This window comes from Coturnix japonica, chromosome 20 (assembly GCF_054131305.1).
Source record: "Coturnix japonica strain WE chromosome 20, WE-NBRP24, whole genome shotgun sequence".
In the NCBI taxonomy this organism is placed as follows: Eukaryota; Metazoa; Chordata; class Aves; order Galliformes; family Phasianidae; genus Coturnix; species Coturnix japonica.
In genome coordinates, this window is record NC_140682.1 from 2,064,090 (window position 1) to 2,077,659 (window position 13,570).

Consider the following 13,570-nt stretch of genomic DNA (forward strand, 5'->3'; position numbering starts at 1 on the left):
ACCAAAACACTGCACCATAGCAGGCAGTCTGAAGAAAACAATTCCATCCCAGCTGTAACTCAGATTCCTGCCTGTCCCCTCTTCTTGTTCTTCCTGATCAGGAAGCAAGGAACAGAATCTGCTGCTCTTCATTTTGAAACCTTTCCATCAGTATTCAGGTGGCTCCTCTGCCATCCCCAGACAGAGCTCAGTGCACTCTCACAGATGGCAGCAGCCTTTCTTCATCTTCATTGCCTAATCGTAATGAAGAGTCTGTACCTACTTTGCTACAGTTCACAGGTGGGAACCATCCCACCATGTCTCTGTGAACCGAACAAGACCCTAGGCCTGCAAAGGCACAGAGATTTGGAGTTCGCTGAGTGAATGTTTGTGGTCCTCTTATTAGTGTAAGGATTCTTCAGAAAGCATCCCCTTCCAGAAGCATGCTTTGATTTAGCCTGTCTGGGTCTTGCATCTACACTGTGGTACTGATGTTCAGGGCCTTGTTCAGAAGCAGCAGCCTGCATGAAATGCAAAGCTCTGTGGTTTTCTCTTGATTTGTCCCGTTTATTTCTCATGCTACCCGCACTGGTCTACAGGCACTTTAGGGCAGCAGCAGGTTGGGGTTACCCCCAGAGGGTTCACAATAAGATTTAGGACGGGGTATTGGCAACAAGACTTTCTCTGAGGAATCCTCACACAATCCTATGGAACAACTCAGAGGCTTTCCATTCAATCTCCAACAGCAACAACATCCCTCAGCCCTTCTTTGTCACATCCAATTCCCCTCCCTTCCTACTTCGGACCTGGCTTAAAGCCCTTTAATCAATCAGTGCAGGAGCATTTCAGATGGGGTCATGGAGGAGGCAGACTGCCATTCTTGGGGTGGCCATTTTCCCAGGAGGGCATGGTGGGAGGGCTTGTCCCGTCCAGTTCAACCAACACTTGTATCCACCCAGCAGAAGGCTGTGCCCCCTGTGTCCCACTTGAACTCTGCATGGAGCTTACAGTTGACAATGACATGGCTGAGAAGCTCTGGGCATGGATTAAGGGACAGGGAAGTAATGTGCCTTCCTAACTTCCTCCCTTCATACCTTAGCAACTTCCTTGTAATCTCCCCAAGTACCCAGCCCCTTCTTCCAGAGGGCGTAGATTCTCTTTTTCTTCCTTAGTCTCAATAGTTTTTCCCAGTTCATCTGCACTGGTCTTCTTCCCCTATGGCTCACCTTATGGCATTCAGGGACAGCCTGATCTTGTGCCTTTAAGATTTCCATCTTGAGGAGTGTCCAGGCTTCCTGGACCCCTTTACCCATAAGGAGCGACTCCCAAGGGACCTGTGCTACAAGTGTCCTGAACAGGTCAAAGTCCGCCCTCTAGAAGTTCAGGATAGTAGTTTTGCTAGTCACCCTTCTGACATCTCCAAGAATAGAGAATTCTACCATTTCATGGCCACTCTGCCCAAGACAGTCCCCAACCTTCTCAACTCCTACCAGTCCTTCACTGTTAGTGAAGAGCAGGTCTAGCAAGGAACCGCCCCTGGTAGGACTTCATACCAGCTGCGTAAGGAAGCTGTCTTGCATGCAATCTATAAACCTCTTGGACTGATTCCTCTGCTATTTATTATATTCCCAGCATATATCAGAGAAGTTGTAGTCTCCCAAGAAAATGAGTGCTGGCGATCGTGCGACTTCAGTAAGCTGCTCATAGAATGCCTCACCCATCAGTTAGGCGGTCTATAAGAAACCTTTAGCAAGATGTCACACTTACAGGCCTTTCCCCTGATCCTTACAAACATGCACTTCATTCTGAAGCCCAAGCTCTTCAACATCAAAACTCTCTTTAATATAAAGGGCCACACCACCACCCTTCCTTCCTCCTCTATCCCTTCTGAAGAGCTTGTAACCATCCATCACAGCACTCCAGTCATGGCAGTGGTCCCACCATGGGTCAGTAATAGCAACTAGGTTATGGTTTGTCAGATGCACATTTGCTTCCAGCTCCTCCTGCTTGTTGACCAAGCTCCTTGTGTTGGTGTAGACACTTCAGCTGAGGCATCTGCCTCTCTCCCAACTCAAACAGCGTTTCCCTAGGCTTATCTCTGGTAAGCCCTGTTTGGTCCCCTCCCCCATCGTAGCTAGTTTAAAGCTCTTTCGATAAGCCCTGCTACCGTCTGTGCTAGGATTCACTTCCCCCTTTGAGACAGTTGGGTTCCATTCATGGATAACAGGCCATGGGCCAAGTAAACTGCCCTGTGATCAAAGAACCCAAAGTTTCTGTCTCAGTACCAACCTCTGAGACAATTGTTCATTGCTTTGCTTTCCAAGCCTGCTCTGTGTCCCTCACTGCCCCTGAAGGTATAGAACAAAAAATCACTTGATCTCACACTCTGTGAACTAAATGGCCTAAATTCCTGAAATCTCTTTTTATAGTTTGTAGTCTTATCTAAGAAATTTCATCACTGCCCACCTAAACTATGAGTAGTGGAAAATAATCAGTGGACCTAACCAGCATTGGGAGTTTCCTCATTATGTCCCTGACCTGCAGCCAAGAAGGCAGCAGACTTCCTGACAACTCGGGTCCAGTCTGCAAATGGGGCCCTATGTTCCTCTGAGAAGGGAGTCACCCACCACGGCCACCCTTCTTTCTTTCATGGCAGAGGAAGTCACAAGGCTTGGTAGTGACTGCCTTGCATTAGGTTCCCTCCTAGGCAGATCCTCCATTGCCTCCCTATTTTTATCTCCTTCAGATTTCAGAGTGTCAAACCTGTTGCTTAGAGGGAGCAGGGGTTGAGGGCTAGGCAGGCATGGGGGGGCTCCTGTGATGTTGAGTTGGGACTCTCTTCCAACCCGCCTCATCAGTCAGGTCTGTCTGACTGTGACAGGGCAGGGAGTCAACCACTTTTCTGGGGGTATCTGCCTGGCAGCCTTCCCTCGGTGATGCCAGCAAGTCACTCCACCAGCCCATCTCCCGATCACACACCCTGATGGTAAATTGTGAGTAAAACCTTGAGTAAAGTGAGAGTTCACCTAGAGAAAAGTATGAGTAGAAACCTGGATTGACGTGAGGGTAAACCCAGAGTAAACCCAGGATCCCATCCATTGGGCATGCACAGTCTCTGAGGGCAACTTTTTCCAGTGTTGCTGTGTAAAAAAATAGGTTCCTCACATCTAACCTATGTCTCCCCTTTTTAATTTAAATCCATTTCCATTTGTCCTGTTATCAACAGACCATCCCATCCTTATTCTAGCGTTAGGCATCTCATCCTCAGATGGAAACCCTGGGGCTTAATTGGGATCAGTTTTTCAAAGAACCACGGGGGCTGCAAGTTCACCTAGCTGAGCTCAGATGTGCACAGTGAGGTGTCTGTGTGTGAGTCCCTCATCTGAATCCTTGGTTTTTATTCCACAGGGACTGCACTGCTCGTACACAGTCTCTCAGTGATGCCCAAGGTGCCTTGGGTGATCCTAGTTTTGTGCTAGTGCTTGTAAACTGTGATGGAAAATCTATGAGATAGACACCTCCTTCTGGAGCATCAGCTGAGGGCCAGAAGGGAGGTATTCTTGGCCATCCTAAATACCACCTCAGCCACGTGCTTAGGGCACCCAGTGTGTCTTTTGCACCTGACCCCATGGAGTGTGTAGTGATATTCAGCTTATCAAAACTATGAGCTCAGAACAGAAGAGGCAGATTTTCCTCTCTGCTCCATCTGTGGCATAGTCTGGATTTCAAGGCATTGCAAAGCTATGGCACATCTACGTTCTTGCACTGATGACACTTTAGCATGCTCTGGGCTCACATTTCAATGGCATCTAATAAATCTAGGGTCATACCAGTTGACAGGAAGCTGGCAAATGTTGTCACATCGTAAGGAAGAGCAAGAAAGATGACACGGGCAACTATGGACCTGTCAGTCTCACTACAGTGCTTGGTAAAATTATGGAGAAAATGATGGTGGGAGTTATGGAAAAACAACTGAACGACTGGTCACAGACAACACAAGATCCTGAGAGGAAGGTCCTATTTAATTTCAGGTCTTTTTATGATACCTTTATCCATTGAGCTAAACAAGGGAAGGCAGTTGATGTAATCCTTGAGGATTTCAGTAGAGCTTTTGATACTATTTCTCCAGCACCCTTCTGGACAGAAATTCCTGCATACAGCTAGACAGAAACAGAACGTGGTGTGTTGTAATACAAGAAGAATTTTACAGAGCAGCAGCCATGGATTGAGAGAAGGAGTTCACAGAGCAGCAGCTGCGGAGCAGGATAAACAGCATGTTAACAAAGGACATCTCTAGGAAAAGAATGAATGGCTCGTGGCTTTGAAGGGGGGTTATAGGGTTGTTATTGCAGTAGCTTTCTTCCAATTAGCGTGTGTGATTTTTGGACACCCTTGTCTGTCTCCTTTAAAATCATGGCTTTTCGGGCAATAAATTGACGTGGCTATATGTAACTATATTGGTGTTTGTCTGTTTGTCCCAGCACGCTGACATTTTGCCTTTCAGGTTCACCAGCAGTGGTGGGTGAGCAGTTGGCCAGTAGTTCTGTCCCAAAGGATTATAGTCAGTGGGTTCCATCGGGCTGGTAGATGGTCACTTCCAGAGTTCCCCAGGGTTCCATTTTAGGGCCACTTTCCTTTCATGTTTATGCAGATGACTTGAATGCAGGACTAGAAGATGTTCTGAGCAAGTTTGCTGATGAGACCAGATGAGGAGGTGCTGTTGCCTCCACTGAGGGTGGAGAGGACTTGCAGAGAGATGCGGACAAGTCAGAGAAGTGGGTACCAGTTGGTACTAAGCACCAAGTGCATAACGCATAACAAGAACAAGTGCCTGATTGTGCACCTGGGTATGGGCAACCCTGGACATAAACACTGTCTGTATATTGGACACATGAGAGATGTCTGACTGAAAAGGATTGGGGGTCCTGCTCAACATAAAATTTTAAGTGAGTCAGCAGTGTGCCCAGCCAGCCAAGAAGGCCAACAGTCCCCTAAAGAGCATCAAGCAATTTATTGCCAGCTGGGTGGGAGAATGGGTTGTCCCTCTTTGCTCTGCATTGCTACAGCCTCACCTGGAGCACTGGGTGCATTTCTGGGCTATGCAGAACATAAAGAACATCAAACTATGGGAGAGTGTGTACAGGAGGGCACTGGAACTGAGAGATCTGAAGTTCAGAGTTTCACTGGGATTGACTGCTTGTTCAGACTGGGCCCTTCTCACACCCCACATCCTGTGATGAGACACAGGTCACATGTGGGATATGAACTTTAACAGCATCCTTGCACCACATGCAAATGCTTTTCCCAGTGCTTCAGTGTTCCACCACCCATTGCTTTCAACATAGTTTTCAACACCCCATTGTATCTTTTAATTTTACCAGAAGCTGGTGCATGGTAGGGGATATGATAAATCCACTCAGTGCCATGAACTTTGGCCCAAGTATTTATTAAGGGAATTTTTGAAATGTGTCCCATTATGAGACTCAGTTCTTTCTGAGGTGTCATGTCTCTATAGGACTTGTTTCTAACAACCCAATATTGTGTTTCTGGCAGTAGCATGGGGTACTGCGTATGTTTCAAGCCACCCAGTGGTTGCTTCCACCATGGTAAGCACTAAACGCTTATCATTATGAGATCCTGGCAAGGTGACATCATTCACCTGTCACTCCTCCCCATAGTTATACTTTTGCCTTGGCCTTCCCCCCAGAGAGGCTTCATATTCTTGGCTTGTTTAATTATGGCACATGATTCACAGTCATGAATAACCAGTGCAATAGCATCCATAGTTAAGTCCACCCCTCAGTCTCTAGCCCAGTTATATGTTATGTCCATTCCTTGATGGCCTGAGGTCTCATGGAACCATCAAGCTTGAAATAATCCACTCTTGTTCCGCCAGTCCAAGTCTGTCTGAGCCACCTCAATTCTGGCAGCTCGATCTACCTGATGGTTGTTTTGTTGTTCTGCAATAGCCCGACTCTTGGGCAAGTGTGCATCCACATGACACACCTTTACAATCATATCTTTTTTTTGAGCAGTTATGTTTTTCTACAGTTCAGCAGCCCAAATAGGTTTACACCTCCGTTGCCAGTTATTTTGTTCCCACTGCTGTAACAACCCCCATAAGGCATTTGCCACCATCCATGAGTCAGTATAAAGATAAAGCATTGGCCACCTCTCCCGTTCAGCCACATCTAAGGTCAGCTGGACAGCTTTTACCTCTGCAAACTGACTTGATTCACCTTCAGTGGCCTCTGCGACCTGTCGTGTGGGGCTCCAAACAGCAGCTTTCCATCTCCGATGCTTCCCTACAATATGAAATGATCCATCAGTGAAAAGAGCATATTTCTTTTCATTTTCTGGTAGTTCGATATATGGTGGGGCCGCTTTAGCACATGACACCTCTTCTCCTGGTGATGTTCCAAACTTTTTATCTTCAAGCCTGTTCATGATCACTTCTAAAATTCCTGGACAATTGAGGTTCCCCATCCGTGCTTGTTGTCTAATCAGTGCAATCCACTTGCTCCAGGTGGCATCGGTAGCATGATGGGTGGAGGGAACCTCCCCTTTCAACATCCGGTTCATCATTGACAGTCAAGGTGCCAGAAAGAGCTGCATTTCAGTACCAGCTACTTCGGAAGCAGCCCGAGCCCCCTTATACGTGGCTAAGATCTCCTTCTCAGTTGGAGTGTAGCACTCTTCAGACCCCTTGTACGCTCAGCTCCAAAATCCCAGGGGTCAGCCTTGGGTCCCTCCTGAGGCTCTTTGCCACAAACTCCAAGTGGGACCTTTCTCCCCAGCAGCAGTATAGAGGATGTTCTTTACATCCTGTCCAGTCCGTACTGGCCCCAGGTCCACGGCACAGGCTATCTCCTGTTTAATCTGTTCAAAAGACTGCTGCTGCTCTGAGCCCTATGCAAAATCATTCTTCTTCTGCATCACCTGATAAAGGGGGCTTACAATGAGGCTGTAGTTTGGAATGTGCATCCTCCAAAAGCCCACTGCACCCAGGAAAGATTGTGTCTCTTTCTTGCTAGTTGGTGGAGACATGGCAGTGATTTTGTCAATCACTGTTGGGATGTGATGACATCCATCCTGCCACTTTATACCTAAGAACTGAATTTTCTGGGCAGGCCCTTTTACTTTGCTTCACTTAATAGCAAAACTGGCTCATAGAAGAATTTGAATTATTTGCTCTCCAGCACAGCAGCACTCAGTGGGGGTGTGACCTCATTCAGGCCACGGTAGTCTACTGTCAGCCTCCATTCTCCACTGGCTTTACGCACTGGCCATATGGGACTGTTAAAAGGTGAGTGAGTTTTACTGATCACTCCCTGATTCTCCAACTGGCGAATCAAATCATGAATGGGGAGCAAGGAATCCCTGTTGGTGCGATACTGCCGTCTGTGCACTGTCTTTGTAGCAATCGGTACCTGCTGCTCTTTTATTTTTACTCGTAGCAGCCTCACAACAGACGGGTCCTCTGACAGGCCAGGTAAAAATGACAGCTGTTTAATGTTGTCCATATCTACAGCAGCGATTCCAAAGGCCCAGTGATACCCCTTAGTATCCTTGAAATGCCCTCTACTGAGGTAATCAATACCAAGTATGAATGGAAACCCTGGGCCACTCACATAGGATGTTTCTTCCAGTCTTTACCAGTGAGGCTTATTTCAGCCTCCAACATAGTCAATTCTTGAGAGATATCCAGAAATATGGATTGATTCTGTCCCTTCATGACTGGAGGGCATTAGGGTGCACTGTGCACCAGTATCCACCAGCGCCTTATATTTCTGTGGTTCTGATGTGCCAGGCCATCAAATCCACACAGTCCAATAAACTCTATTATCCCTTCCACTCCCTTGTCTGAGGGCAGGGCCCCTCTATTGGTTACCTGTGATAACTGGAGCAGCCGTACTGGTGGTTGGACTGTTTTGTAGTTCTCTCACCCGTGCTAATAGTACAGGAGTAGGCTGGTCATGCCACTTTTTCATGTCTTCTCTGTGGTCATGTAGGTAACACCACAAGGAAACATGCAGTGCAATTTACTGTTGTTCCTTGCTCGAGCTCGAAAGCGCTTGTGTCTAATAGCTGAGTTTTTTGAAGATACACGTGAAGGCTTTACGATTGTTAATGGCTTTACGACCTCTCACCTTCAACTGAAGCAGCAGCTAGGCCAATTACCAAGTGACACCAAGGAGATGAAGTGGCAAAATGGCAATTTATTGAAACAGACACATCCTTATATAACCTACGCATTTTCGTCTACACCCACTGTATTACATGTCACTAAGATTCTTCCAGAATATGGGGAAGGGCCTGACACGTCACAACAAACTAACACAAGAGATTCATTCTGGTGCCATGTGTGTACTCCTTTCTTATGCCTTCAATTTCAGTCGTCTTCAGGGGTTGACAAATAGTAATAGAGATTTCCTCCTCATCACTCTCTTCTTCACGCCACTTTTCCTTTTGCCTTTCTCGGTACTGATCCAGACCTGTCAGCTGGATCTTCTGTTGCCTCCTCCTCCACTTCTTTTTTCCGTTCTAGACGTGAGGACATCCATTTCCATTTCTTGCCTTCCACAGGGGCAACTGATATTGTTACTGGTGCCTCCTGTGACTGATCAAAATTGACTTGGGGATTTCCCTTTTTGGCTTGAACCTCAGCTCGCAAACTCTCTCTTTTCGGAACAGTGTTATATAGAGCACGGTAAGCCCAATTCAAGCCCCAAATAAGTCATACCCCCTTAGATCAATCTAGGCTGCACCATCCCTGACTCAAATACTGGCTTAGTTTCTCGGGATCCCACAGGTGTTCAAGAGTTAAATCCCATGACATTGCAAGCTCCCATGTGTTGGCGAACCTGAAGGCAAAAGGTCAGCGTTCTAGGACAAACAACCACACACCAATATAGTTAAATATAGCTGTGTCCATCTATTGCCTGAAAAGCCGTACTTTTATAGCAAACAAACAACGGTGTACAAAAATCACACGTACTAATTGGAAGAAAGCTTCTGCAATAAGAACCCTAAAACCCCGCTTCAAAGCCACGAGCCTTTCATTCTTTTCCTAAAGGTGTCCTTGGTTCTCATGCTGTTTATCCTGCTCCGCAGCTGCTGCTCTGTAAAGTGCTTATCTTGATCCATGGCAGCTGCTCTGTAAAATTCTTCTTGTATTACAACAGAATGGCAGTTCCCTGGGGTCTCCAGCACACCCCCAGCCAGCTGGCAAATGCTGCTGAGGACCTTTAGGAAAGACATGCCCAGGGTAGTGACAATGTTCACTGGACAACTGTGAGCCCCACAATGGGTCTGGTACCTGTGTGCCATCTTCTGAACACCAGTAGCACGGTGTAGATGCAAGGCCCAGCCAGGCAAAACCAAAACATGCTTCTGGAAGGGGACGCTCTCTGAAGAGTCTTTACATTAATGAGAGGACCACAAACATTCACTCAGCTAACTCCAAATCTCTGTGCCTTTGCAGGCCTAGGGTCTTGTTTGGTTCACAGAGACATGGTGGGTTGATTCTCAGCTCTGTACTGTAGCAAATGGGGTACAGATTCTGCATGATGGATGGGCAAGGAAGAAGAAGAAAGGCTGCTGCCATCCATGAGAGGGCACTGAGCTCTGCCTGGGGATGGCAGAGGAGCCACCTGAATACTGATGGAAAGGTTTCAAAATGAAGAGCAGCAGATTCTGTTCCTTGCTTCCTGATCAGGAAGAACAAGAAGAGGGGACAGGCAGGAATCTGAGTTACAGCTGGGATGGAATTGTTTTCTTCAGACTGTCTGCTGTAGTGCAGTGTTTTGGTTCTAGGAGAAAACCACTGATAACACTCTGATGTTTACAGCTGCTGCTAAGAAGTGTTGTACAGAGCCAAGGCAATGGTCAGTGGAGGGCACATGGAGCTGGGAGGGAACAGAGTGAGGACAGCTGACTGAAAGTGGCCAAAGGGACGTTCTCAATCAGCTGACAGCAAGCAGAAATTGTATTGAAAGGGGTGGGAGTTCATCTCAGTCTCTTCACTGCCCAGGGTCCAGCTGAGCATCAGTCTGGTGGTGCTGAGCAAGTGCTTGTGCATCAGTTGTTACATACGACTCCATATCAACGGATATATAGTGATAACTATTACTCCTCTCCTTTTATCTCTCTTAGTAAATTGCTTTGTTACAACCCACAAGCTGTATTTTTTTTCCCAGTTCTCATCCCCATCCCACTGGGAATTAGGCAGAGCAGAAAGCACTGTGTGCTGCTGAGCCACATGTTGGGTTCAACAACCACTGTCATTTTGGTGCCTGATGTGAGACTCCAAGGGTAGAGATAACAGCACAACTGTCCAGAGTGAGATAACTCAGGGCTTTGTGGGAGCTGGAGAAGTGCAGGCCATGGTGCTGATATGTGTGGATGTGCTCCCTATGTGTGGAGCTTGTTGAGTCTTCTCATGAAGCTTCACTGCACAGCTCCTTACTTGGTGCTTGGATGCTTGATTAGGGTATTTATTTTGCTATGCTGTTTGACCTCAGTTTGTACCACGATAAAATTGGCAGCTGACAAAGTGAAGTTTTGTGCACATTCAGCTCTGCGGTCATCTTTGGGTTTTGGAAGTAACATTGTCCATATGATTAGGAATCACACAATTTACATTGTCGCCTCTGTGAGTCCGGGGGTGTTGTGTTGAGGGACATGGTTTAGTGGGAGCTATAGGTAATAGGTGAACGGTTGGACTGGATGAAATTTTAGGCCTTTTCCAACCTTGGTGATTCTATGATTCGGTGATTGAGGTTAAACATTATTCAGGAATATCAGTGAGAGATCTGCCCCAAGGTGAGAAGGCTCTGCATGGCAGGGGGTGTGGGATGGTCTGGGCAGCTGCCTGGAGCGGTGGGCACCCCCAGGGCTTTGGAACTTCATCTCCGAGCAACTGCAGGATCCTGAGAAACTGGTAGAATAGTGGGGGCAGGTCTGCTGTGGCACTGGTAACCCCCAAGAAACACACATGACTGCGGTGTGCCAGATCCAGAGAGCTGGAAATGCTGACAGTGCTGCAGCCTCTGCAACTCCTGGCACAGACACTGCAGCAGCTCCAAGGTTTTGCTACACGTCCTGCAGTTGCTCCAAGCTCTGGGACAGATCCCACTGTCACTCCATCCCTCATAATGAGCTCTGCAGTCACTCCTGCTACGGGTCCTGTATCTGTTTCAAGTATGGTAATAAGAAAATGCAACAAATTCCTCCCAAGGGAGGAAGTACAGCCCTGCGGTGGCTCCAACCCCTCCAATGAGCCCAGTGGCTGCTCCAACATAGTCACATCTCCTGTGGTGGTTTCAGCTCTGGCAATGAACTCTGAGGTCACTTCAACTCCTGCAACAGCCCGACAGCCACTTCAGCTCCTACAGTGAACCCTGTGGCTGTTAAAACCCCTGCAGCTAGTCCTGGACTTGCAAACAGATGCGCATAGGGATTAGTTCATATATGTTTGCAACTGCATATGTTGTATATGTGTGAAAATACACTAAATATATTATATATGTATAAATACATTTGTCATAATTATTATCCTTTTCTTTTCCTCTTTGCCTGAACCCATAAACCTTAAACCACAGCACTGCCCCGAGATGCTTACGGATTTCCTTGGGACTATTCAATCTGATCTGGTCACACAGTGAAGAGCACCTGAAGATCTGAAGGTTTTCTCAGGGAGCAGCTCCTGAGGTATATCCCTTACATCAGCTTTGGAAGAGGCCTCCCTCCAGTTCTCTGGTCCTGCTCTAAAGGGGCCCTCTTGTTATGGCAGTGCCAGCAAGGAGACCAGCTCTGACAGACCTGTTCATATTGCCGGCTACTGACTGCAGCCCTGGATTGCTGCTGTAGAGACAACAGGACGGTCGTGAGACACACAAGACCATCAGGACTGCACAAATGAGAGGACTTGAGAGAACTGTGGTGGTGTAAAGAGATCAGAAATGAAAAGAGCACGTTGAGCTGCTGTCTGTGGTTGTACCTCCCCAAATCCAGACAAAGTAGGAAAAAAGAAAAGCTAAGTAAAATCTATTTTGAAACCTTTTTAGGTATACTTTAACGTATTCGGGGAATCTGGATACATGTTTACATAAGCTCTTGGAGTGAAAAAAGGAAATTAGGTAGGAAATAAGTGTTATACAATTTTATTTATAAGTTCAATAACATTTTTTTTCACGTTGCTATATGTCACATGATCAAACAATCAAAGATGCATAAAACATGAAGAACCATCACTGGGAATCCTATGAGGAAGTTGTCCATTTTATGGAAGCTGGAATAGTGCTTATTGCAACACCTTCCTGAGAGCGTGCTTGATCTCCCTGTTCCTCATGCTGTAGATGAGGGGGTTTACTGCTGGTGGCACAGCTGAGTACAGAACTGCCACCATCAGGTCCACGGATGGAGAGGAGACAGAGGGTGCCTTCGGGTAGGCATAAAACCCAGTGATGGTAAGTAGGGAGACCACAGCCAGGTGAGGGAGGCACGTGGAGAAGGCTTTGTGCCGTCCCTGCTCAGAGGGCATCCTCAGCACAGCCATGAAGATCTGCACATACGACACAACTATGAAAACAGAGCACCCAAAGGCTAAACTGATACTAAAAATGAGAAACACAACTTCCCTGAGACTTGATTCTAAGCAGGACAGCTTGAGGATCTGGGGGATTTCACAGAAAAACTGGTTGACAACATTGCCTTGGCAGAGAGGCAGTGAAAACGTACTGGCAGTGTGCAGCAGGGAATTGAGAACCCCAGTGCCCCAGGCAGCTGCTGCCATGGTGGCACAAGCTCTGCTGTCCATCAAGGTCCCGTAGTGCAGGGGCTTGCAGATAGCAACGTAGCGGTCATAGGACATGATGGTGAGAAGGGAATACTCTGCTGAGGCAAAGAAGAGAAGGAAAAAGATCTGTGCAGCACATCCTGTGTAGGAGATGGCCCTGGTGTCCCAGAGGGTGTTGGCCATGGCTTTGGGGAGAGTGGTGGAGATGCAGCCCAGGTCGAGGAGGGCCAGGTTGAGGAGGAAGAAGTACATGGGGGTGTGCAGGCGGCGGTCGCAGGCTACGGCTGTGCTGATGAGGCCGTTGCCCAGGAGGGCAGCCAGGTAGATTCCCAGGAAGAGCCAGAAGTGCAGGAGCTGCAGCTGCCACGTGTCTGCCAACGGCAGCAGGAGGAACTCGCTGATGGAGCTGCTGTTGGGCATCTGCTGTTGTTGGGCTTGGAGTCCTGCTCAGAGTGCAGAAGATAATGACAAGTCCAGACCATTCTCAGAGGCACTACTCCTGCTATACTGTGAAATGTTTTCATTCTCTTACAACAGTGTACATTTAGCACCATTACTTGCATTTAATTTCATGTATTTCAACATTCCTTAAGCAGAAGCAGCATATGGAACTCTAACCTTCCTCTTATTTTCTTATCCCTTCTCCCTGGATATATTCATCTGTTTCATGTCTCATATCTTTACCCCATCTGCTCTTAAAGCCCCCTACCCCAGCTTCTGTGGCATTCAGTTTCAGTTAGAAAATGCTGCCTGTTTGTAGGATAAGTGAATTATTCATGCCTACAGAAAATG

At 47.2% G+C, this 13,570-nt stretch overlaps 1 protein-coding gene across 1 annotated transcript; it reads right to left on the bottom strand.

Moving 5' to 3' along the window:
- Positions 1–12,283: 12,283 nt before the first annotated feature.
- On the bottom strand, positions 12,284–13,201 carry LOC146757484 (olfactory receptor 14J1-like). The gene has a single exon (XM_085520773.1). The coding sequence runs from the start codon at positions 13,196–13,198 to the stop codon at positions 12,284–12,286; it is 915 nt and encodes a 304-aa protein (XP_085376899.1). The 5' UTR covers positions 13,199–13,201.
- Between the last annotated feature and the right edge of the window lie 369 nt (positions 13,202–13,570).